The sequence below is a fragment of the Musa acuminata genome, chromosome BXJ1-2, assembly GCF_036884655.1.
Source record: "Musa acuminata AAA Group cultivar baxijiao chromosome BXJ1-2, Cavendish_Baxijiao_AAA, whole genome shotgun sequence".
In the NCBI taxonomy this organism is placed as follows: Eukaryota; Viridiplantae; Streptophyta; class Magnoliopsida; order Zingiberales; family Musaceae; genus Musa; species Musa acuminata.
In genome coordinates, this window is record NC_088328.1 from 9675061 (window position 1) to 9702572 (window position 27512).

Sequence of the window (27512 nt, forward strand, 5' to 3'; positions counted from 1 at the left end):
ATATCATTATTTTTATAAATTATAAAAAATAACGATTTTGAAAAGTGATTCGATATAATAAAGAAAAGTGTCTAAAAACTTATCTAATTATCCAATAATTGTTAAAAAAATATATAACATAAACATAACTTAAAGGGCTGTTAGGACCGCTTTGGGGTGGGGGGTGAATTAGTGCTTTCGTAAAACTTCAACGATTGAGGAAATTTCATTCGATGAAACTGTATCGAAAATACATTTAATTAAGATCATTCGTAAGTGTAGTAAGCAAGTAAGAGTAGTAGACAATTAAATCAACAAGTAATGACAATGAAAAGTAGAATAGAAATTACAAACCAAGTTTATAGTGGTTCGGTCGTCGCAACCTCTATCCACTCTCAATTCATCTTCCATCGAGACCACCGACATTTACTAATGATCTTCTTTTAATGGGTGAAAACTAACTACCCTCTTATAACTCTTTCTCCTTTTCACAGGTTTAGGAGATAATATTTACAAGTCTCACACCTCTTTTAAATAAGCCCAAAACTTAAAAAGAATGAGGGGGACACTTAGCACTTTTCACAACTTTACAACTCAGAATTACAAGGTTTTTTGTTATCTTTTCATGCATTTTCAAGCAAAAAAGATTGAGGTATTTATAGGCCCAAAATGGCTTCAAAAATGAAGCCAAAAAGTGTCTCATCCTTGGTTTCAAGGGTATTGGGCGGTACTATCGCCTACACCCTTAACAACTAGTGAAACTACCACCTGACACATGGGAGACCATGTGTACTGGTGGTACTACCACCACTCTAGGTGGTACCATGGCCTGACACTGGTGGTACCACCGTCGGGTCCTCCGGAAAATGTACACTTCGTACATTCCAACTCATAGGTAGTTCCACCGCCTGGTCTAGCAGTGCCACCGCTTGACCTAATCTTAGGTCACTGAATGAGCCTCCCAATAGGCCTAACTCAGCCCCAAAGAGCCCCTAATTAAGTTAGTAGGGTTACACGGAAACCTAGCTCAATTTAAGCCTTAACTACGACAATTAAGACCTAAACAATTGTAAGACAAGAATCTAAGTTGTCTGGCATGTCATTGATTCATCCAAACTCCCGGTGAACTTTGGGCATGTTATCTGAACCTTTGGTGTATCGCTCGAACCATCGGCATGTTGACTACCGCAACATCTGATCTTGGCGCAATGTCCGATTCTTCCGGCCCGATACTCGATTTTTGACTCCAGCCCTTGATTCTTCTTATTTTAATTGTTTACCTTTTCTGATTGAAGTTAGTCATGTATCACTTTTCTCAAAAATGCAGATTAGATCGTAAACTTATCAATTAAATTTATCATCAAAATCCGAGATTCAACAAGGGCAATATCGAATGATATAAAGCAAGTTTAGACTTGTGGTCAAAGGTTTTACTCATAAAAAATACATCGACCATAATAAGATATTTTCTGTATTTTTTTATAGAATAAACTTGTTAATGTTAGGAACGAGTTGGCACTAAAGAGGAGGAGGGGGAGGGGGGGGGGGGGGGGGTGGGTGCGCTGGGGGGTGGGGTGAATTAGTGTAGTGAATAAAATTACGTCCGTTCAAAAATCATTCATTCGATTAAAATCGATTTCGAAAAAGATATTAACTTGAAACACATTCATAAGAATATGCAGCTAAAGTAATGAGGAAGTTTGGTAGTTTGAAATAAATGTAAATAGCAAAGCATAAATGCAAATCGAGTTTATAGTGATTCGATCATCGTAACCTACATCCACTCTCGATTCCTCCTCCGTTAAGGCCATCGACATCCACTATCGTCCTTCCTTCAATGGGTGAAGATCAACTACCCTCTTACAACACTTTTTTCTTTTCACAAGTTTAGGAGATAACCTTTATAAGTCACTCTTTTATAAGTATTCCCTCATATACCTCCTTTAAGACTAACTCTAAGCACTAGGAGGAGGGAACTCAAAGTTTTGGCAGAGTTTACTCTTTTTTTTTTTTTTTCTAGAATTCTTGCTCCTTTCTTGTTGCCCAAGTGGGGTATTTATAGGCCCCAAATGATTTAAAAATGGAGCAAAAAATTTAAATTTTTTGGTCTTTCGGGTACGGGCAGTACCACCGCCTGTAGCCTGACATTGGGCGGTACCACCGCCTGACAGCCTCGGAGACTGAGTTTTTTTAGTTTTTTAACTCACAAGTGGTTCTACCGCTTGTTCTAGCGGTGCCACCACCTGGCCCAACATTTGGGTCATTGAATGAGCCTCCCAATGAGTCCAAATCACTCCTAATTTAGGCCCAATTGGCCCCTAATTGAGTTGGTCCAATTTCAACCCAATTATATACTAACTACGAATTTTAAGGCATATACTAAGCTAAATAAGTTCGGTAAGTCTAGGTTTTTTCCAGCGAGCTTCTAGCGACCTTCCGGCAAACTTATGACGTTCTCTTGACAATGTTCCAGTGGACTCCCGGCAAGCTCTTGGACTTCACAATGATATTCTTGGCGAGTTCTAATGAGCTTCTTTGATAAGCTCCTAGACTTCTCGGTCAATTCCAACAGAACTTTCGACGAACTCTCGAACTCCTAACGAAATCTCGTTCTTGACTTTGGGACTTCATTTTGCTTTATGCCTTGATCGCTATCGTAGTTAATCCTGCACACTTAAAACCTACTTCGATCTTAGACAATTATTACAAAGCTTGAATTAAATGTTGTCTGGCATGTCATTGGTTCATCAAGGCTTCGTCTAATTCTTCGACGCATCATCCTCTCTTGCGGCCTATTACCCAATCGATCAGTTAACCTCCGCAACTCTGATTTCTTTGGCACAATTTTCGCTCTTCCTGGCCTGATGTTCGAACTCATGGCCCGAAGCCTTCTGTCGATACGTCGACTGATCTTTCAGCTCGACGTCCAATCTTCTAACATGTTTCTCTCTGGCCCAATATGATTCTTCCTGCTTTAATTGTCTCTCTCTGATCGAAGCTTCCTGTGTTACTTGAAACATAGATCAAATCATAAACACTATCAATTGGTTTCACCATTAAAATCTGAGATTTAATAATCTTCCCCTTTTTGATGATGACAACCAATTGATGACGGAGTTAACCTTAACTCCTCCTATCAATGTGTCATATTGATAGAACTCTTGAATTCAAAAATCCAAGCAATATGTCATCATAAAATCATGCATAACATTATCATACTTCTCCTCCTTTGTCATCAACAAAAAGGAGAAGTACATCTATCAAGTATTTGAGATATGCAATTTCAAATCATTGCATTATAAACATAATCTTAAGTTTTATCATCATGCAAGCTAGTAATTTTCTTTCTTCTCTTTTGAGAAGTGTAATTTTTTGCTTCCTTGGCAAAGCGCAAGTTAACAAAATTTTACATCATTTTACATGCAAGCTATTAATAATGTTGAGTTTTGCAAGTTTGTGAATTTTACTAAATGTGCAAGTTAGCATGTTTTGCTTTTTAAGATAGGCAAGATAGCACTTTTGCTTCTCTTGAAATTGCAAGCTAGCAATTCTTGGTGATGTTCAATATAGCAAGTTCTATATCATGCAAGCTAGTAAATTTTATAATATTTTAGAACATGCAAACTAGTAAATTTTGCATCATTTTAGAGCTTGTAAGCTAGTAATATTTGAGATGTTCAAGAAAGCAACTTTTGCTTCTTGAAATATGCAAGTTAACAATCTTTGTTTCTCTTTTGAGATAAGCAAGCTAGCATATTTTTGCATCTTTTTGAATTGTGCAAGCTAGCAAATCTTTCTCTTTTGAGATGTGCACACTAGCATTTTTTTCTCCTCCTTTGTCATTGGCAAAAAGAGGGGAATAATAAAACAATGGTGTAATTCATTTCCCTTTATATCAATTTTCAAATTATGACAAAGATAAAGTGTCATTCTTATTGCAATATGTCATAATTAAGATAAACCTTAAATTCAAATTGAATTCAAGTCAAAGCAATTGTAATCATGACTCACATCATATGCAATATATCATATCATCATAATAAAATTATAAGTATTACATGCATCATTTCAAATCATAAATATTTCACATCATGATGGTATCAATTTGTCAAATTATATTACACCATACCAAGCATGATCATAACTTCTTATTTGTATGCATCAACATAATATTATGAGTACTGCATAATTTCATGTCATCACATGAAGGATAACAAGAAAATTTTGGTGATGAGATATACTTCATGAATACAAGGAATTATAAAAATCATATCATGAAAGATAAGATCATATAAATACCAAAAGACATGATTCATTTTGATAAATATTCTCTTTAGTGAATAGCAAAATGAAACAAAAGAGATTAAATGATATAATATCTTGATTTATATATAAGAAATCTCAAGTTATAAATCTCGAAAAATCAAGATAAAGCTCATTCAAATTCAAATCATCAAATCAAAATCATTTTCAAGATATTCATAAAAAAAACATAGATAGATTCATTAATCTCACTTTTTTTATTAATAATCTAATTATATTATGAGATATACAAATCATAATTACAAAGGAGTCATATAAAAAATCATGACATGAAGGATGTTAATATGAAAGATCAATTCGTGTATGATTCATTTTGACAAATCTCATTTTTAATAAATAACGACTAGAATCATAGGAGATCAAATAAGATATATCGATTCAAATAAATCTCAAATTATTAATATTAAGAATCAAAATTGATTTGGATAAATCTTCTCTTAGATAAGTAAATCATACGTGAATCAAGAAAAAATATTTCATATAAAATACATCTCAAGTCATAAACATCGATAAATAATTCGATTGATATATCATCTCATTATTAAAACGAATCATATGAAAAGGAATCCAAAATCATCATAGTCACTTTTCGAAAAATTCAATGAAAGCAATGTAGATAGATTCCTATAAGATTAAAGATAGCTCAAGTCCTTTTAGTTCCAAATTTTATGATTGATTTCATGTTCAAGTCTTTCATACAAAAGCTATGCTTCATTATTTATAATCGAAAAGTAATACAGAAATCATAGAAATCATCAAGCTCAATAAACTATAAATTATCCAAAAATCATCATTACTTCGAATCACCATACATAATTATAAAATCATCAAGTATGATACCAAGACTTTTTAACATTTCAATTACATCATTATGCATCATTAAATCATCAAGCATGATTTCATTAAATATGAAGTATTTTTAATCAAAATTATTTTGTTTGTTATAGTAGTGAATCTAAGTTTTCATGCTTAGTGCTAGGAATTAACATGCAATTGCCATGCTCAAATTTTTAATTTTTTTAAAATCACTTAGAAAGAGAAGCATGATATTTTTATATTTTTATATTTTTTATTTTACTAACTAATTTAAAAACAACTAAAAAGCATCAAGTAATTTTAGAATAAAGTAAAGGAGTTTTGTTTGAGTTGTTTACCTCATTATTGAGAGTCACCAAAGCGAAATTCGCCACTTCATCTTCATCGGTTTGCTTCTCGTCTTCGAATGCACTCATTTCATCCCAAGTTACCTTGAGTACTTTATTGTTCTTTGACAACATTTTCTTTTTAAATTCACTTTTATTCTTAGTTTTATGTTTTAAAAATTTTTTAAGCTTTATTGTGAGAAGTTCAAGTTCACCGTCACTTGAGCTTTCGCTTGAGTGGTCTTCTTTTGTTCTAAGTGCAAAATCCTTCCTGTTCTTTGGAAGGTTGCTCTCAAGTTCGTTTTGTACCATACAACTTATTCCATAGGTCATTAAAAGACCTGATAAGTTCTTTAAGTAGAAAATAATTTAAATTCTTGATCTCTTGAATGACCGTTACTTTAGGGTCCCAACTCTTTGTAAGGGATCTCAATATTTTATTAACGAGTTCAAAATTCAAAAAATATTTGCTAAGTGCTTTTAGACTATTGACGACATCCGTAAAATGGATGTACATGTCTCCAATAGTCTTGCTTGGTTCCATTCGAAACAACTCAAAATCATGCATCAAAAGATTAATCTTTGAATCTTTAACTCTACTAGTGCCTTCATGTGTGGTTTCAAGAGTGTGCTAAATATCGAAAGTGGTTTCACAAATAGACACTCGATTGAATTCATTTTTATCTAAAGCATAAAAACAAGGTATTTATAGCCTTTGCATTTAAAGAGAGTCTTCTTCTCCAACTTATTCTAATCGTTCATTGGAATAGAAGACTTTTGAAAATCAAATTCGACTATATTCCATAAATCGAGATTCAACGAAAGCAAAAAAACTCTCATTCAAGTTTTCCAATATGTGTAGTCCATCTCATTGAACATGGGAGGACAAATGAGAGAGTGATCCTCTTGAAAGCTAAAAAGAGTCATTTCTCTTTGGGTGTTAAACCAAATGAGAAAAACATAGCTCTGATACCAACTATTAGGAATGAGTCGGCACTAAGAGGGGGGGGGGGGGGGTAAATTAGTGCAGCGGATAAAATTACGTCGGTTCGAAAATCTTTCATTCGATTAAAATCAATTTCAAAAAAGATGTTAACTTGAAACATATTTGTAAGAGTGTGCAGCTAAAGTGATGAGGAAGTATGGTAGTTTGCAATAAATGTAAATAGAAAAGTAGAAATGCAAACCGAGTTTATAGTGGTTCGATCATCGTGACCTACATCCACTCCCGATTCCTCCTCCGTTGAGGCCATCGACATCCAATATCAGTCTTCCTTCAATGAGTGAAGACCAACTACCCTCTTACAATACTTTTTCTTTTTCATAGGTTTAGGAGATAACTTTTATATGTCACTCTTTTACAAGTATTCTCTCACACATCTCCCTTAGGACTAACTCTTAGCACTAGGAGGAGGGAACTCAAAGTTTTGGCAGAGTTTACTCAGTTTTTTTTTCTAGAATTCTTGCTCCTTTCTTGTGCCCAAGTAGGGTATTTATAAGCCCCAAATAGTTTAAAAAATGGAGCTAAAAATTTAAATTTTTGGGTCTTCTGAGTACGGGCAGTACCACCGCCTATAGCCTTACACTAGGCGGTACCATTGCTCAATTTGGTAGTACCACCACTTGACACATTGTCACTAGGCGGTACCACCGCCCAGTCTAGCGGTACCACCGCCCAGTCTAGCGGTACCACCACCTGATAGCCTCAGAGATTGAGTTTTTTGAGTTTTCCAACTCATAGGCAATTCTATCGCTTGTTCTAGTAGTGCCACTGCTTGGCCCAACATTTGGGTCATTGAATAGGCCTCCCAATGAGCCCAAATCACTCCCAATTTAGGCTCAATTAGCCTCTAATTGAGTTGGCCCAATTCGAACCCAATTATGTGCTAATTATGAATTTTAAAGCATATACTAAGCCAAATAAGTTCGATAAGTCTAGGTTTCTTCCGGTGAGCTTCTAGCGACCTTCCGGTGAACTTCCAACGATCTCTCAACAATATTCCAGTGGACTCCTAGCAAGCTCCTAGACTTTAATGATCTTCTTGGCAAGTTCTGTCGAGCTTCTTTGGCAAGCTCTTGGACTTCTCGGTCAATTCCGGTAGAACTTCCAACGAACATCCGAATTTTCGACGAACTCTCGAACTCCCAACAAAATCTCGTTTTTGACTCCGGGACTTCATTTTGCTTTATGTCTTAATCACTATTATAGTTAATCATGTACACTTAAAACCTACTTCGATCTTAGGCAATTATTATAAAGCTTGAATCAAATATTGTTCGGCATGTCATTGGTTCATCGAGGCTTCGTCCGATTCTTCGATGCATCATCCTCTCTTGCGACCTATTGCCCAATCGACCGGTTGACCTCCATAACTCTAATTTCCTTGGAGCATTTTCTACTCTTCTTGGCCCGATGCTTGAACTCATGACCCGAAGACTTCTGCCGATATATCGACCAATCCTTCGGCTCGACGTTCAATCTTTCGACATGTTTCTCTTCGGCCCAACATAATTCTTCCTACTTTAATTGTCTCTATCTGATTGAAGCTTCTTATGTCACTTAAAACACAGATCAAATCATAAACACTATCAATTGGTTTCATCATCAAAATTTGAGATTCAACAATTAATAATCATCATGACATTAGTAGCTTATTATAATCTTATATTAGATCATATGGATGTGAAAATAAGTTTTTTAAATAAAAATTTAGATTTATATGAGTTAACCTAAATGATTCGTAGAGAAAATAAAAGAAATATAAAATTTGGTATGTAAATTTAAAAATTTTATGTATGACTTTAAACAAGTCTGGTATATAAGGTTTCTTAATATCATTATTTTCTTTAGATTTAAGAAAATAATATTGATCAGTATTTATATATAAAGATCAGTGGGATTAAATTTATTATATTAGTTTTATATATGAATAATATTTTACTTGCCAATAGTGATATTGGTTTATTATATTGAACCAAGAAATTTTTACTAAAAATTTTAATATAGTTGATATAATGAAACATCTTATATTATTAATATTTAGGTATTCAAGAATATATCTCAAGGATTACTAGGACTATCTTAGAAATGATATATTGATCGAGTCTTAGAGAGATTTAGTATATAACTTTATTCAATAAATGATAAAATTAAAAATTTTAGTCAAAATAAATATTTTTAAAATAATTTTAAAAAAAATAGATAAAAAATATTCTTTATGTATGCATAGTTGAAAGCCTATTATATGCTTAAATCTATGCTAATTAGATATTAGTTTTATAGTAAAAAATATTAGATAGACATTAGAGTTACCTAAAAATAAAAATATTAAAAGACTAAAAAAAGTAATAATATATTTAAAAGGGAGGATTATATGCTCAAAAGATAGATTAGTTTGAAATAATGGTATTTTCAGGTGTTGATTATGTAAATTATCTTAATAAAGAAAGTCCAATTTACAATTTATATCAATATCAATTGGATGAGCAAAATACTGAGAAAAATATAAAGTAATATATTATTATATTATTAATAATAAAAGTTGGTTTTGCTGCATACTTTGAAGTATCTTATAATTATAAAATTTTATCTTAGGACTTGGTGTGGTCAGACTTAATTGTCAAATAGTTGAAAATGCTTTGTGACATGTTATAGTAGTTTTCTTCTCTAAGAATGACAAGTACTATTTTAATTTTGTGTATTAGGATTAAAGTACTTGATGATTAGAAAAAAATAATTTAAAAATAATTAATACCAATTAAAAACTTAAGTTGCATTATATTGATTGTTGATCCATTCATTTAGGACTTCTAGCCTAAAGTGTTTGAAAGAATATGTTTTTATGATTAGGTTTGTGAGCAACCCATAAAAGATATAGTGATGTATATTTTAGTTGACATTATAATTAATATTCTTATTTATATAATTTATTTATGTTATCTTGTGTACATTTATGTATGCATATATTATTATTGAATGTGTTAAAAGAATTATCTTAATAAAATAAATTATATGGATCATTTTAGATTATATTAAAAAGAACTAACAATGTTATGCTAGACATACAATCACTATGACTTATATTAATAGTTTAGACTTAATATGGTATTATATTTATTGGACTTATTATCCTGTTTTATAAAATTTATGTGCATGTGTAAGATATTTTTTTAAAGTTTTAGAATATAATTAAATAAAATTATTTTTAAATAACTTTTTATTTTATTTATTTTGATTTAAATTTTTTATATCTTACTAATTAATGAGCAAGAATGATAGACTATGTAGTCCAATAAGATATATTATAAATATGATTTGATTATCGTTCAATAGAAAAAAATTTAATTATGATATGATTCGTTAGTCACATGAAATAATGAACGAGAGATTACATTTTTTTTTTTTTTGTCTCACATGAACCAATTATGTTTTTATTATAGATTTGCATCCTTAATAGTTTTCGGATGATGGTATATTCATATATTAGATAAACAATTTTTGAATGATATTAAAAGATACATATTATAAATTTAGATTTATTATTATTTAATTTTATATTCTGATATTAAAAATTTTATATAATAATAATATAAAAGAAATTTTTATGCTAACATGCGGTTCTTTCTCTATGCCATTGTTGGTGAGCACTGAACCCACCACATGGGTCCAAACCATGGCATCACAACATTAAATAAGAAAGTCATGATGGACCGTTTTTTGTATTCGTTTATTATATCTCGAGAGTCGTGTCCAAGGACATCTGCTTGGCAATGGACTTGTCAAAGGGCAACCACTGAGGGAAGAGCGCAAGCATATTCATCATAATCAAGTTGACAAATGACTTGCCAAACCTCGAGTCAAGTCACTAGTCGGAACAATGGATCGATCAATTTATCGGATTGAATGCATAATTAACAATATTTTTAAAATATATAAAATAATTTAAAATTATCTATTAAAAATCTAAAATATTAAAATTGATTAAAAAGTAAATAATTTTATAGAAATAAAATGAAAATAGAAATCATCTAGCATTGATTTGGTTTCGTTCAAAATTTGTTAGAATTGTTTTGAAACCGTGATTACTTATTGCCTTAAGTTGCTTTCTTTTCTTTGCATAAGTAGTTTTCATTATCAACTTTGTGTGGTCAGTTTTATAATATAATGCGCAGACCTCTTTTTAAAGTTATGATATATTTATTTATTTTATCTCAGCCATCAGTCTCTTTGTCTCGTTAGTTCGTTAAATGTTTTAATTAAAAGATATGTTCCTCTTCATCTTCCTTACTGGCTCGTATTTGTTGGTATGAGTTCATATTAGTATCTTACGAGCGACCGTTCGGCAGAAAAGAAGTGAAATTTGTTGCCTCCTAAATAATTGCGGGATTATGGATCTCGGGATTTTAGCACGGACATAATAAGAATCGCAGCGTATCATAATTAACAAAAAAAAAAAGAAAAAAAAAAGAGATCTTAGTCCTTACTAATAATACCTACCTACCTACCTAAGAATCAAGCAAACATATCAACAATCGAATTTTCTAGCTTCGTCTCAAAGAAACTAGAAATCATCGCAACCGAATTAATTTTAAAATCATTGTTACAACAAAGAGCGATTTTACAAGTATAAATATAATTAAATTCGTTCCAATTTTAAACATAATACATACAAGATGGTTTTGGCATTTAAAAATCATTTATGATTTTTGAAAATCTTAGAAAAATAATTTTCAACGAGGGTCGTCGCAGGTTAGGTCACGGGGAACAGCGATTCCCTTCGCCACAAGGAAATAATAGCGGCCGAGAGAGAAGCACGAACTCGGCAAAAGGGGATCGACGGCATGGCGGAAAACGCCGGTGAAGAATTCTCGGTGGTGGTGCTGGCGTCGGACCTCGGCGTCGACGCCCGTTCCTTCCTCTCACCGGCGGAGCGCCAGGCGGCAGAGGACGACGATGAGAACGTAGTGTGGCACGATTGCCACGCCCACCTCATCGCCGACGAGGATTTCTCCGATCTTGAGGTCCTTCAGGCCTTTCGCCTAGAGGGAGCCGATAAGGCCGGCAACCGCATCCTCCGGATCGTCGGGAAGTACTTCCCTGGTCTGTTCGACTCGAAGCCCTACTTTTCTACAGTTGCGATTTCTTCCTTCTTCCTTTCTTTTCTGATTGACCTGCTCAGGATTGAAGTTTTCTTAGAAGATTAGCAACTTCTCTGTTTAAGCCTCTTCTTATATGATCTGGCTGCTGTTGTTTGTGGGGATTTATCGGAAAATTTTCAAGTGTGATTTCCCTAATTTCTGTTAGATTTTCTTCCAAGTCCCCAATTTAGTCATTTCAAGAATTTGTTGATCTGGGAGCAGATAGACTGAAGGGTGGATGCATTTAATTTCTTGAACCAAAGTTGTCTCTTAACAAATATTAGCCCTTTTCTCTGACGAAGAAATGATTACTATTGATACCTTGCAGCTTTAATCATTAATGGGGAGCGTTTGAAGAGGTATGTCTTCCGTAAATTCTTCACAGAGCTACAGGAAGGACCATTCTGTATCCTATACATGCACAGCACCGTGCAATCGGAGGATAACAATCCTGGAATGTCCATAATGAGGTGGATATATGAGGAGCTTCCTTCCGGCTACAAAGAGAGGCTGCAGATTGTGTATTTCTTGCATCCAGGACTCCGTTCTAGGTTGGTCTTGGCCACGTTTGGACGCTTCTTCTTAAGTGGAAGGTAACTGCCATATAGATGTTTGTCACATTTTTGTTATAGAGATGAGATAAGCTTAGGTTTCACTTGTAGATGGATTTAATGAAATCTAGGAAATAAGGTCATCTTAAGATGGAGGGTGCAGGGAAATAAAAGGAGTGGACATTGAAAAAGAAGGGTTGAGAGGGGTTGTTGTGGTGGAATGACTGCTACTAATTTCCTTGTAAATTGCTGAATGCAAGAAGCAGACATGAGGTTAGGCTGTTCATCAACATTGGTTGCTGACTTGTGGACTGGGTCATTAGTTTCTAGAATGAAAAAGAATCATATCGCTCTCTTGATATCAGTTCATTAATAGTTAAATATTAACAAGATGATGATTATCAGAGTTCTAAAAGGTACCAAAGGTTATTTATAACTTGGTCATGTGATTACGTCAAATTCTAATCATTGCCATTATAAGTGTGTATATCAAGCTATCTTACAGAAAGACTAGTGTAGTAGTTCAGTAATTTTTGTATAAAAGATATCTGAGACTGATTCTAATTGATTGGTAATTAATTTATAAGCATTACTAAGCTGTTGCTGTGTGGTATTTGATTGGTTCACTTGATCTAATGATCTTGGAAGATTTATAAAAGTTTTGCTATATTCAACTCCATGTTTAAATATGTTTTTGTCATCTTATTAAGTAGAAGTAAGGATATCAGTAGGAGCTATAATAATAATCTAGACCTTAGATTAAGGACTTCAGTAGGCAATATAATAATAATCTTGGATCTGGGTTGACATCTTTCTCAATGCACTAGACTCCTCAACAAGAAATTTAGGTTAACAAAATTTGGCATATCTTGGTCTTAGATATTAAAATTTCAAAATGTATTCAGTATTGAACTAGATATAACTTACTGCATGGATTGTTTCTTGTTTGGTGAGTTATTGCAAGGTTTTTTAATTAAAGATATCATTTCTTTTGAACCTTTTTTTCTAAAATTTCAACATACCTAAGGCATTGCAAGAAATTATGAAGAGAGAATTATAAATTTTCAATAATAAATGCATGATTTTTCTGAAGATAAAGTATTTTTTAAGGCATTTTTAATTTCAGATAAATATTATGTAGAAAGTATACTGCCTGACAACTGCAACTGGATCATTGTCATGTATTGATGTTGCCGGGGTTAGTGTTAGTGATGAGGTTACTCTTGTATTACCTTTTTAGACTTGCAGATATCACTATCATTAGCTTATGCATGCTTACTTTTGCTAATTTAGTGTTGGGTTGTGGGTCATAATTGTTGGAGGTAATGATTTTAGTCTATATTTAGCATAATTTTTATCATTTATTTAAGATTTATTTATAGGTACTAGAAAATTGGCTGCATGCCTTGAGAAGGTAGTTAGATTGGTGCTTAAGCAGAACTAACTTGTTGGGTCCAGTCTGAACTTCCACAATAATTATGCCTCAAATTAAGTAGATCTCATATTAATAAGCATTTTTATTCTTGACTGTATGATTGTTTGGACTGTCTAGGTACTAAGAAGGGGTTGTGGTAGTGAATATGAGATAAGCTTGACAGATGGACAGTGTTTAAACTTTAAACGATTACTGTCATAAAAACCTGATAACAAATGAAGCAATTTACTGTAGTGCACTAAGGTAAAGGAACAAAGTAAAAGAGTAAGGAGCAAGGAAGACAAAAACAATCTTTATAGTGGTATGGCATGATGGTCTACTTTCGCTCTTATGCTCCTCCAGCCAAATGCAGTCTGAATTATTATGTTCTTCCATTGGTGAAGATCAAATTCAGTACACTCCTTTCAAACTCAAGAACAAATCAACACTTGTTCTTCTTCTCAGGCTCAAGAACAATCCTGACACCAGTTCTCTTTCCAAGCTTATAAAAAAGGTTCTCTTTGCTAGGCTCTTAGACAAACCTTATCTTTTATTGGCTTAGAGGTAATCTATTCCTTTAACATCTTGGAGACAAACCTTTACAAGTTTCCTGTATGGGGGTTTCACTCAACAACAATGAAGCTCACAAATAAACAGGTGGGGTTTCACTGAAGAACATTGGATCTCACTACTAAATTAGTTGGATGAGCAAATCAAGCTAGCATGAATAGTAGGCTCACCAATAAAGGTCTAGCACGAGGGCAGGATGATGCAAACTACATCGCATGGTAGTGCAAATGGGCATATGAATTTGATATAGCATCATTGAACTAAGACAACATTAAGGCAAAGATAACTAGATCAATAGGTACCCAGGGCTTGATAGCCATAAAGTGAGTGAAAAAAAGGGGAACAGGTGACTGTGGAATGGAAGAAGATTTTATTTTGAAATAAATACCCGTCACATAAAAAGTAGAAAGAGAATGAAAAGACCACAAGACCTAATCACCCAAAATTCATTATCTCATTCTCATTTTCATGCATATATGCTTTATTCATGGATTAACATTTCATCAACGACTATTATTGGATAAGGATTGTATCTTATTATCTACAACTACTTAATCATTATCCATTTGAAGCAATTCTTTCGTTTTATTCTTTAACTTGCAAAATAATCGTTTCAAATTCATAACAGGAACTTGATTTTGAGTTCATAGCCTCATTTTTTGCATTTGAAAAATTTCTTTTAAAAAAGAGCAAGTTAAGATTTACGTTTTAGATTCTAACTCATTTAATTAAGTAAACATTTAAGTTAATCAAAACATCGTATTACTTGTTAATTGAAAGTTTAGCTTTGTATTGATCTTAGTCTTTTTGACCCATCAAATGAAGGTTGATAATGTCCTTTTATATTAAGTCTCATTCATTTCTTCTGACATGTTCAAGAGGTGTTATCCTAATTCCTAAGTTGCTTAGGGTGCTTTCTTGTTCTTGGTCATCCTTGTTTTTCACAAGGAACAAAAACTCACTCATATAGTGTCCTGACTTTTAACATTCTAGCAAATAATTCATCTTTCCTTGTTATTGTTTGTTTCCCTTTATCTTTCTTATTGTTATTTTTTTTATGGCTTTCTTCATCAGAATCTTCTTCGGTAGTTTTGAGAGTAGGGCTAGTTTTTAATCAAGGCTATCATCATCTTTCTCTTATCACTTGAATTATCAAAAGGAGATAAGGATCTGAAAAGTGCCACTCATATTTGCTTGGCTTTCTTCATTTTCACTTTCTTAGATCCACATCTCATAGGTCATAGTAGACCCAGTTAGTTTTCTCAAGAGTGGAAAGTTTATGTCCTTCTCTTCTTGTGTAGACGTCACTTTGGTGTCCCATATTTTTTGGCAAAGACCTGAGAAATTTTCTCACCAATTCCATGTTGTAATAAAATTTGCTAAGAGCATTTAAAGAGTTCATTATATCTATAAATCTAAACTACATTACTAGAATAGATTCATACGGAATCATCCTAAACATTGTCTGTGCATGTGTGTGTGCAAACATATGTTGACATCAATTGTATGACAAATATCTCCAGTTCTTTTATATTAATGAATTCTACTGAATGTATGCATGTTAGGTACTCAATAGCATTCTTGACTTATGTTTTCAGGAATACAATCCCTCATCTTGTTTGTTCTACTCAATTATTGAGGAATAATTATAATATCAGTGGTTTTAGTAGGTACATTGAAATTATTTTGAACAACCTTCAAAATTCATAATCATAAAGAATATGATAGATATGATCTATGTTCCCTAACATGTCTAGTTTGTTTGTTTAAGAAATGGACATGAACGGAAATTCACCTCATAGGATGAAGATTCTAACAATGTTTTCAATGATTCCTTTGTTATCAAATCAAAATTGAGATGGTGTTTTGATAAGATGAAAAGGTGCTAGCCTAGGCACTCGAGCGGGGTGAGGCGAGGTCCGAGTCCCTCGGAGATGATCTATATGAATGATGTTAAATGGGCATGATGCACGCCGCCTAGGCGTTGGGCAACTTAAGCGCGTGCTTGAGCCAATTGAAGCTAGGTTCAGGTTCATTTGGGTTAAACCAAATAACAACCCCCTTCCCGAGACCCTAACCCTTTTGGTGACCGGAAGAAAAAAATACCCTACGTCGTTGTCTGGTTCGTTCCTCTACCAGACACCTTCAACTATTCTCTTCCTTCACCATACCTTGTCAACCACAACCTTCATTCGCCCTATGCACCACCAGAGTTGCATTTCGAGGCCAATTGGCGATTGTCATCTTCTGTTGCGAATGCTATATAAGCTTAAGACTTACCTTCCTCCCGATATGTCGTCGATCCTAGCTGTCCTCCACCATATTTTGACTGTGCTTGAGATCATAATGTTCCTTCGTGGCTTCGCCGTAAAAGCTTTCTTATGTGGATCTGCCATATGCACCTTCCTTCGTGCTCCGCCATACATTGCTACATTCCTCCGCCAGTTGGTGACTACCATCTTCTCCATCTCATTCTCTTTCTTCTTTAAGTCTTTGGGTAACACTAAAAATTTGAGCTTAGCTCCCTATTTCCTGCTTTATTGATTTGAGCATCCTCTTAGGAACTCAGGGCAAAACAACACCCTGTTAGGCCATAACATCACCTTGTTAGATGGAAATAATCTTGATTTGAGCATCCTACTAGGATAAACAACACTCTACCACATGATAAGTAGTTATTAGTTTATTTCTTGATGTATTTTGCCTTGGATCCTTTCTATATTTCAGGAACAATGGTAAGTGTAGAGAGTAAGTGTAAACAATCATATGCAAGGAACTAAAGAAAAGATCCAGGATGAAAATATAATTATATAAAGAATCCTGAAGATCCGAATGCCGTGACTTGTATATTTAGCGAGAAAACTACTAGAAGTGGTATATTTTATACAAAACAACATAAAGTCGGGAACTTCAACAATGCATCAGCATGCAAAAATTTTGATGCAAAAATGTCTTGGTGTAAAACAAATGTTACAGACCTATATGAATGATCAGAATACACAAGAGATTAAATTTTATGATTTTTTACCGAATATTCAGAATATTGGAGATGATGTTAAAGAGGAAAATGATCTAGAAGATATCAATGCTAGTGGGAAAATAGTCTTTGATAGAATATGAAAAGAAGTTGTTATTGCTAAGAAGCTTAAAATTTCATAAAAGAAAGGATATATGTTCCAACTTTCAAGAACTAGAGATATGCAAAGTCAAAAAGGATCAAAATTAAGACAAACAAGTATAAATGATGCAAAAAATTAGGGCAAGAAGGATTCAGTACATTCTTCACTTCTTCCATGTATTCCTTTTAATTCGGCCCGTTTTGACAGTTTGGTTGAAGCTATTACAAGATATGGTCGAAAATTTAAACCACCAAGTTAGCTTGAGGTGAGAATTTTATTGTTGAAAACGAAGTTTGATTATACAAATAATTTGATGAAGGGTAATAAGGATGCATGTGCAAATTTATTATGTTATATGCGTGAACCAATATGAGACAAAGTAGTAATTAATTTTTTGATTAATTTTTCATTCAATTGATGCATCTTCTTTTATGAAATATGAAGAAAAAAAATTTGAATTACTTGATAAGTTTGTAAAATAAATTGTGGAGTAAAATGTTGTTTAGGTTATAATAGATGGTGGAAGCAACTATGACTTAGCATACGATTTGGCGTTTGAATGATTAAATTAGCTAGTATGACAATGAAATACATGTGTTCTTACACATCAATTTTATTTTATTGTTTTAGGTAGATTACTCTAAGCAAAAATATCGTATTTGTATTACATGTGTGACACATTGTATTGGTATCAGTATAGAGGTTATTAGAAATATTGTAGACATCAAGAAGACCTTAGAAAAGATGATTTTTGTTGTTTGGTTTATATACAATCACACTGGAGTATTGATCATGTTGAGAGAATTTGTAAATAATAAATAAATTGATGAAATAAAGTGTGATACGCTTTGCCATTTCATTTTTGACACCGTAAAGTGTGCATAGGCAAAAGCATAACCTTATAAACATGTTTTTTCTCGAAAAAAAGGGGAAAAATGGATGATAAGTAAATGAGCAAAAGATGCGAAAGATAAGAGGGCAAGCGATAACATTTTAATATCATCTTAAAAGCATATCCTATATGCATTAAAAGTCGTGAACCCTCTTGCTAGAAATGAAGTGACAAAATGTGTCTATAAGGTAAACATGTTTATAAGGGTGTGATTTTGTTATCCATACTTTTTAATGTCAGAAATGAAGTGACAAAATGTGACACCATATCTCACCAATTTTTAATTAATTATAAATTTATACATCATGTTCAATGTTCTAGTGTGATTACATATAAACCCAACAATATAATTGATATATGCATTTTTTAATATCCTCTAACATTATATCAATATAATGTTGTGCATAGAGTACAATACAAATATGACTTTTTTGCTTGAAGTAATTTTTACCTAAAAAAGAGAAAAATAAAATTGATAAGTGTCTGACAATAACCTAATTAAAATATTCAAAGGAAAAGTCATTAATAACTAAGATAGTTGTTTCCTTATTAAATATAATTTGTACAATAATTTGCTCTCCAATTCTTTCTATAAACTTTTCAAGTAATTCAAATGTTTTTCCTCTAGATTTTATAAAAGAAGATATATCAATTGGCTTAACAAAAATGGTTTCTAGTGAACAATTGATTATACTTCTTGTTTCGTACTAGTCCATGCCTTTGACATAATAGAACAACCATGTTTTGTTGATGCATCCTTATGACCATTTATCAAATCATTTGTGTAGTCTAACTCATTTTATAATAATGGAACTCTTATCTCATGATAATTTGGAGGCTTCAATCGAAGACCGTCTTCCAATAGCTTCAATCATATGATTAAAGTTGTCTAAATGGGTCACATTGAAGGGAATGAGGGAATATTGAATTGTTTTGGCTCTTGCATCTTTATCACATGTATCATTGTTTGCCTTATCCGTACTCCTTTTTGGTTTTGCATTGATTTACTTGGTTCTTGAAATATATACAAGTCCAGTGGTCCTTTTCTTTTGTGTAATGTTTAACTTCTTGGCAACAACTTGCTTTCCTTTCTTTGGTACTCTCCTGCCACTAGTATTTAGTTCTTCTCAGTGATTTAAAAAGCGTTAGACGTCAAAAGTTGTCGAGGTTTGAAAATGCCTGAGACATTAAGCTCTCGCCTAAGCGCCCACCCGAGCAAAACGAGATGCTCTAAAATATAAAACTATAAAAATATAAAATATAATTAATAAATAGAGATTAATAATATTAAAATTTAAATAGGGACTATTATATGATAACAGTAGTTAACAATTGACTGTTAAAAATATTTAATCTACTATTAACAATAGTTAGAGGGGAGAAAAGAGTCATTAATGGTGGAAAGTGGGGAAGGAGAGGGCAACGGTGATGGGGGAACTTTCGGACAATCGCGGCAGCAATGGAGGAAGCTGCGAACGACAACAGTAGTGGCGAAGGAAAGTTTCGGATGATAGTAACAGCGGCAGAGGAAGCTACGAATGGCAGCAGCAAGGATAGAGAAGGCTTCGGATGGTGATAGCGATGACGGCGAAAGCTATGGACGGTGACATCGTGGGCGGAGGAAGCTGTGGTCCTCTCCCTCGATGGTGGAAAGAGCTGCACACGAAAGCAGTTGCGGTTGAGGGAACTGCACACGAAAGCTAGACCTTCGGACCCGTCTGTCGGTGGCAGAGGAAGCGACAGTGGTGAAGGCAGCAGTTGCGCAAGAATTAGGGTTTATGGCTTGGGGTTGTCGGTGAGGGGGTTGGGCGGCAGGGTTTGTGTGCATAGAATTAGTGACATTATATAACTTAGTTGGTTCAATCGAACCACCTAAGCTATTGTTCAACCAAACTAGACTTCATAGTCTGGTTCAGTTGCTTCGTTTCAGTTGGATGCTTGCCCGAGGCGCCCGACGCTTGGGTTCAGGCGAGCCCCTAGGCGGCACTTCACTAAAGCACGTCGCTTGGTTGAGGCTTGAGGCGCTCGGGCCTTGCCTCGCCTTGCCTCACCCGAGCGCCTATGTAAACCCCTAGTTCTTCCACATCATCTTCCTCTTGAACGTCATCTCCAGGATTCTCAACATCTTCCTCTTCATGCAACCATATGATTCAATCTTTCGGGGTTTTTTTCTTATTCATATATTCCTCTAGCTCAAGTTTCACCGATGGAAGGTATTAACTAGTTTAGTTGGTAAAAACTTTGATGGTTCATTGCAAGGTCTTGGGCTCAAATCCCGTATTCGCCACTCGCCCTTTGCTAAAAAAGAAGTTTCACCAATGTAGGACACTTTGTGCATGTAGATGCTTTTATGAAATATGCTGCCTTTAGTTGTCTTATCACAAAACATGTTATGACTTTATGATCCTTTGGATCCATTAAATAATTATTCTTTTATGCAGTATCCTTTCTTGAGTTTCTTATCGATGATTCGTCTCAGATAGGAGGGGAGTAGGTTGCTATCGAAGGAGGGAGAGGGGGCTGTTCGGTTATGGGGAGGGGGGTTGCTATCGGTTGGGAGGAGAGCACGAAGGAGGAAAAGGTGAAGGAGGAGACAGGGTTGTCGAGGTATGACAAATTCAAGATCCTAAATCTATAGTGACAATCCATATTGCCAAGAAGTAGCAATGACAAATCAATCCTTCAAAATTTTCATAGGCTATTTTAACAGAAAAAAATAAGCATACAAGGAGGGAGGGGGATATTGGGGTATGTCGAGGGGGTTGCCCTGGGTTAGGAGGGGAGTAGGGAGCTATCAGAGGAGGGAGAGTGGGCTGTTGGGGTATGTGGGGGGGGTTTCCCTCGTATAGGAGAGGAGAGTAGGGAGCTATCAAAGGAGGAGAGAGGGGGCTGTCGGGGTATGGGGAGGGGTTCGCCCCCTGTTTGGGAGGGCAATAGGGTGCTATTGATGCCCGTAATTAGTGTTCTCTCATCCATGAAGGTGATGTTCTTTAACAAAACTATTGCATTGCTAAACAAGTGATGTTTTTTTACCAAAACTAATGCATTGAATGGAACTTCTAGTTTCGAACCATTGGTAAACTTAATTTGTATCAGCACAGACTTCAAAGGTGCTTTGCAATTAATTTGATTGTGTTCATCTTCTATTGCTCACCTTTTTGAGACTTCTGAATCATGGATTATCTAAATCACATTAAATATGGAGGGTGGTCATTGCTATTTGTTTATACTTGGTCAGTTTTTGTCAGCTATTAAAGACATGGATTTTACCTGACCTTCATTTTCTTCTTTCATGGCTGAGTAGTCGCAACTTGTAGTAACCAAGGTCAAGTAAAGAGATGCATGCTGACCTCCTTGTCATTTCTCCTCCATGTACATGTAATTTTGTCTGGAATTCTTCTTTTTGGTTTGATGTAATCAAATATTTGCATGCATCTAAAAATGCAGCACAGAAAGTCTGTACCATTTTAGCTCTTTTGACTGCTTGAGGCCTGATGTTTAATGCTTTGCAGGTTGTATTGGAAAATCAAGTATGTCAGCCGATTGCAGTATCTATGGGATGACATTAAGAAAGCAGAAGTGGAAATTCCAGAGTTTGTGCACAAGCATGATGATCTTCTTGAACATAGGCCACTGACTGACTATGGTATAGAGCCTGATCCTTTTCATCTGACTGAGGTACCGGCTATGGAATACTCGCTTGGGAGGTATGAAAACAAATGGTCTTCTCGGACCTACATGTGATGCTTTTGCTGGAAGCCTACCTAGTCTTCTGTACATAGGATACCTGTTGTATTCTGTCGCATGGGATGCCCGATGCAATGGATTTTTCGACAGTTGCATAGGAAACATGTATGTGAGTGTTCACACCGAAACTTATTTATCTTGTTTCAGATCAAGAGATTCCCTAAGTTTATTTGAAGTAGAATGTGCTATGAAACCTTTAATTTTTATTCCCAGTCAAGCCTTGTATCTTTTTTTTTGTCTGTCCAGAGAGAGATTTGTGCAGTAGTGTACTTTTTATACAGCTAGATTTTCTTAAAACACAATAATGGATTTGATGCTGGTAGGCCTTCTATATGGTCTTCAGCCATACAAAGGTTTTTTATGTGGGTTAAGGGAGAAAAAGAAAAGATATGCCCAACTGGGGAAGAAAGATTGAAATTATTTCCGAGACAGGTGCCATAGATCCAAGTTAATGTGAGCATTGCCCATCCATTGGATTATTAACTCATCCTCACTTTTAGTCGTTTTTCAGCATGTGACATGGCTTTTGCTGTAGAATCTGGGGAGCCATGCAGAGGCTTCAGCAGGTAAATGAATCTTTATTTTGATGAGGGTTCTCTTGTTATTCTCGTTATAGTAATATCTTAAATGTTGGGTCGAAGGGTACAATAGGCTTCTTGCATCTACATCGGTGCTTACAATAGTTTTTTCGGAAAGGTACAGATTCATATATTTTGACTGATTGAGTAATATGATTTTATTATCAGTTTCAAGAAAAAATTGAAATCCTTGTAATGAGTTTTTCCCTTTTCGGCTGACTTCCGTTTGACTAATTTGCATTAACTAAAGAGCTTTGTTCAACCATGGCATTTCATGTCATATTGGGTATCCACCACACCCACTTTCTAGGTTGGATTGATAACCCCCTCTCTATTTGACCTCTTTTTTTTTTTTTATACATATTTATAAGAAAGTGTCCAAAAAGTGTAAATGAATCTTAACAGTGTTTGGAACATAAGGAGTTGGAGATTAAATCATGCTGTCATAGAAGGTCGTATGATAGGAGATGCGTTTGATCATTAGATTCCTCTTTTTTTTTTTTTTAATTCTTCAACTTGATTCAACATTTATAACCGAACATCAAATTATCAAAATGAATTATCTTCCTGTCTCAATGCAGCATTTTTTTTACTTTTTCAACCAAGAAAGAAGACCCTTTTAAGAGATCCATGAAGAACAAACCAAATCACCGAAATTAGTTGAACCTGATCTCCATTAGGTTCCACAAAATTTGGATGCCGCATCATGAGGCGATTGACCATAAAAATGAATGATAAGAGGAGTCTTGAATAATTATTCAGGTAATAGGGAAATAATGTATACAAGAGAATTTGATGAAGAGAAAGAGAAGGAACATTTGGATAAGAAAAAGAGGAGGAGAAAGAATAAAGGAAAAAAAGAAAAGAAAAGAGAGAGAGAGAGAGAGAGAGGGAACTGAGGGGAGAGTTGGATCGACAATCGGTCATAATTTCTGACGTCTCATAAGTTTCATGATAGTCTTTATGCATATTTTCTTGCCCTTGTGTCCTCTCTCCTAGCCAAAACATGATTCTAATTTAAAAAAAGTAAATCCCATAATATCACAAAAATATTTTTGTAGGAGGACATTATAATTCCTTTTATATGAGTTCAAATAAAATATATATTATAATTATTTTAGAGCTATTAATTCTAATAATAAACAAAAATGTGTGCAATTGTCTCTCAAAATAATAACAAAAACACATCTAAAATTTCTAAAATGCTTGGGAGGTTGACCAGTCCACACTTTCTGAAGAGATTTGTCCTCCTAAGCATAGAAATAATTTAGACATATCTTTTCTCGAGTCTAATCTGATTTACCATTTCTATGGTTGTAATTTAAGCTCACCTAATCATGGAAAATTGTATTGTAATATATTGTTTCGTTTATGATTTTTTTAATAGAAAAATAAATGATAAAGATGAGACACTGACAAAATTTTTACCAATCGAGATAGTCGATACATTTCAATTGAATTTCACTTGATGTGCTATCGTTGAGGTACTATTAGAAGATATTGATTGGATGTTGGGACACATTGTTGAGCCTATCCAATGCTTTGAGTTTGAGACCTCGTAAAGACCAAAGTTTCCAATACAACTATTAGGCATGAAGGATCAATAAGGATTACAGTAGCGGCATGCAATGATGATGTGCTTGCTATCTATCTACTGTCTTAGGGCTTCATAATTACTCGTTCACCAGGTGGGGCACACCATGATACCATAAATGTTTCGGTCACTTCATGGAATCATGTATTCATTGTATATTTATTTACTTGATAAGGTATGTGTTTTATTAGATGCGGATTGGTGCGATTTCCAAATCGCTTTAAAAACTAGGATGATGTTTTTAGAGCTTGGCATGGTTCATTCATTTCCCATGAACGTAATGGAGATGGATTTGAACTCTTGACTAATTATTAATGATAATGGCACCTGGACGGATACAATTGACTGTATCGTTCTTTGCAAGATAGTGGATTCTGATTAAACAATGAAAAACAAGATGAGTGACCACATAAGTAGATTGATTAGTAGTTAAATGGTCGACTATGCTTGTTAATAATATATATATATATATGTATGTATATATATATATATGTATGTATATATATATATATGTATGTATATATATATATGTATGTATATATATATATATATGTATATATATATATCGTGATTTAACGTGATTACTTGATTCAATAATTCGATTGAATTGATTATTTTATATCGCCAATAAATAGACGGTAGTTGAGAAGTGATATTGTATTCAATCTGCATTGCAACTTTGACGGTGTGTTGTTGATTGTGATAGAATCATTTTGTAATATATCGAGTCGCTGCGTAATGTGAATTAAGCCAAATCTCTACAACGACGAATCGGTGCCAACGTCTGCATCCAATGCGAGCGTGGTCAGTCAAATGAGCCATCATCCGCTCCTTAGCAACCAACACCACTATCTTCTTCCGGCTGCCCACACTCGAACCTGTAATCCATGATGCAAACCATGGTGGATTACAGTCTGTGCATCATGAGTTAGCATCTCTGCTACCTTTCCTGCCTCCCACTTCAGACTCCCTCCTTCATCTATATAAACACTGCTCGCTCCCACTCGACTCTCACCCACACCCACACCCACACCCACACTGCCATGGCTTCCTCTCCGTCGCTGCTGCCACTTGGTCTTCTTCTTCTGCTAATCCTCGTCCCCTTCGCTCTCGCCGCTCCTAGCCACTGTGCCACTCCACCTGATCAACGTTCCACCATAAACATCTTCCGCGCCTCCGATCCTTGCTCTCCGTTCCGCCCCTCCGTCCGCTCCTCCTCTTGGGAGGACACCATGATGAACTTCATGACTTACGACGAGTCCCGCCTCACCTACCTGGCTTCGCTTGCCACCTCTCACAGACCCTCCGGCCGCTCCTTCGTGCCCATCGCCCCCGGTCGCCAGCTCCTCCAGATCCCCAACTACGTCGTCCGCGCCAGCCTCGGCACCCCGGCGCAGCCCATGCTCGTCGCCCTCGACACCAGCAGTGACGCCGCCTGGTTCCCCTGCACCGCCTGCACAGGTTGCGCCTCCACCTCTACCTCCGCCTCCTTCGACCCCTCTAGTTCCACCACCTACCGCCCGCTTCCCTGCGGCTCCCCCCAGTGCGCTCAGGTCCCCAACCCCTCTTGTCCCGAGGGCGCAGCCTCGTGCGCCTTCAATCTCACCTACGGCGGCTCCTCCGTCCAGGCCGGGCTTGCGCAGGATATCCTCGCCCTCGCCTCCGAAGTCGTTCAGTCGTACACGTTCGGGTGTGTGCAGAAGATGACGGGCAACTCAATTCCGCCTCAGGGCCTCCTGGGTCTCGGCCGCGGCCCTCTCTCCTTCTTGTCCCAGACCAAGGACCTCTACGCCTCCACATTCTCCTACTGTCTCCCGAGCTTCAAGTCGTTAAACTTCTCCGGCACGCTGCGACTGGGACCGATCGGCCAGCCGACGAAGATCAAGACCACGACGTTGCTGTCCAACGCCCGCCGCTCTTCCCTCTACTACGTGAGCATGATTGGGATACGAGTAGGACGCCGAGTGCTCGACATCCCGCCCTCGGCGTTCGCCTTCGACCCGGCCACAGGCGCCGGTACCATCATCGACTCGGGGACCATGTTCACCCGGCTGGTGGCACCCGCGTATGCGGCGCTGCGGGACGAGTTCCGGCGGCGGGTTAAGGCAGCCGGACCAGTGACGTCGCTGGGCGGCTTCGACACGTGCTACAACGGAGCAATCAAGCCGCCGGCCATAACGCTCATGTTCATGGGGATGAACGTGACGCTGCCGCCCGACAACGCGCTGATCCACAGCACCGCCGGGTCGATCACGTGCCTGGCGATGGCCGCCGCGCCGGACAACGTCAACTCGGTTCTCAACGTCATCGCCAACGTGCAGCAGCAGAACCACCGTGTCTTCTTTGATGTGCCCAATGCCAGGGTCGGATTCGCGCGCGAGTTCTGTACTGCTGCTGCCTGAGCTTACATCAGAAGGCAGAACAATAAATGGGTTGCCGACTTCCGTCAAGAAGACTGCACGCATTAATTGCGTTATATATTTATGTCTCGTCAGAATTAAAATCTCTGTAATTGTCCTTTCAATTTATGATTTTTACGGTCGCTCCGTCAAACACTCTCATCAATAATACCACATGATCTACTTTTCGAAAGATATATTATAAATTTTTGATATAATTAAAAAGTATTGAAAATAAAATTATAGTATTTGAACAAGATGAAAATGTTGAATTATTACATAAAATTTATAGGTGTATTTGTGGATAATAAGAATTTTTACCTCTTTGATTCATAAGATTCCTTAACTGCTTGGGAGTGTACAAACTGAGATGCAGTAGGGGTGGTTAGGGTTAATATATATATATATATATATATATATATATATATATATATATATATATATATATATATATATATATATATATAAAATTTTATTAGTAAATATATATTTTTTATTTTATTAGTAAGAAAGAAAGATGATCAATAAGAATTCTATTCTAATAGTGTATGAGTTACTTGATAAATTGAGAGGTGCATAAGTTTTTACTAAACTGGATTTATGGTTTAGCTATCACCAAATTCGTGTACAAAAAGATGACATTCAGAGTTTTTGATAATACTTTTTGGGTTAATCAATGCACTGTCTATTTTTCAGAGTTTAATGAATGATATATTTCGAGTTCCTCTATGTAAGTTTGTTTTGATTTTCTTTAATGATATTATGATATATAGCTCATATTTAGAAAGTCATTTATTACGTTTATGTGTTGTCTTTATCCATCTTCGTGAGCATTATCTTTTTGTTAAGAAATCGAAATGTAGTTTTGTGCAATATAAGATAGAGAAGTTTATCTTTCTAAAATTTAGACAATGAAAGATTGATTAATTTTAAAATTAATTAAGACTTTGAGGGGATTCTTGACGCTCACTAGTTATTATTAAAAGTTTATGAAAAACTATAGTAAAATTAGTACTCTTTTGACATCACTTTTGAAAAAAGATATATTTAAGTGGACAAAAGAAGC

The 27512-nt window shown here is 35.4% G+C and overlaps 2 protein-coding genes across 2 annotated transcripts; both read left to right on the forward strand.

The window, feature by feature from the left end:
* The first annotated feature begins 11176 nt into the window (after positions 1-11176).
* Positions 11177-22087, forward strand: LOC103968675 (uncharacterized). Its single transcript, XM_009381971.3, has 3 exons — positions 11177-11544; positions 11911-12175; positions 21641-22087. Exons 1-3 carry the CDS (start codon positions 11286-11288, stop codon positions 21870-21872), a joined length of 756 nt encoding a protein of 251 aa, XP_009380246.1. The 5' UTR covers positions 11177-11285; the 3' UTR covers positions 21873-22087.
* Positions 22088-25067: 2980 nt separating this feature from the next.
* On the forward strand, positions 25068-26600 carry LOC135595387 (aspartyl protease AED3-like). Its single transcript, XM_065086229.1, has one exon. It carries the CDS (start codon positions 25091-25093, stop codon positions 26447-26449), a length of 1359 nt encoding a protein of 452 aa, XP_064942301.1. The 5' UTR covers positions 25068-25090; the 3' UTR covers positions 26450-26600.
* Positions 26601-27512: the final 912 nt, after the last annotated feature.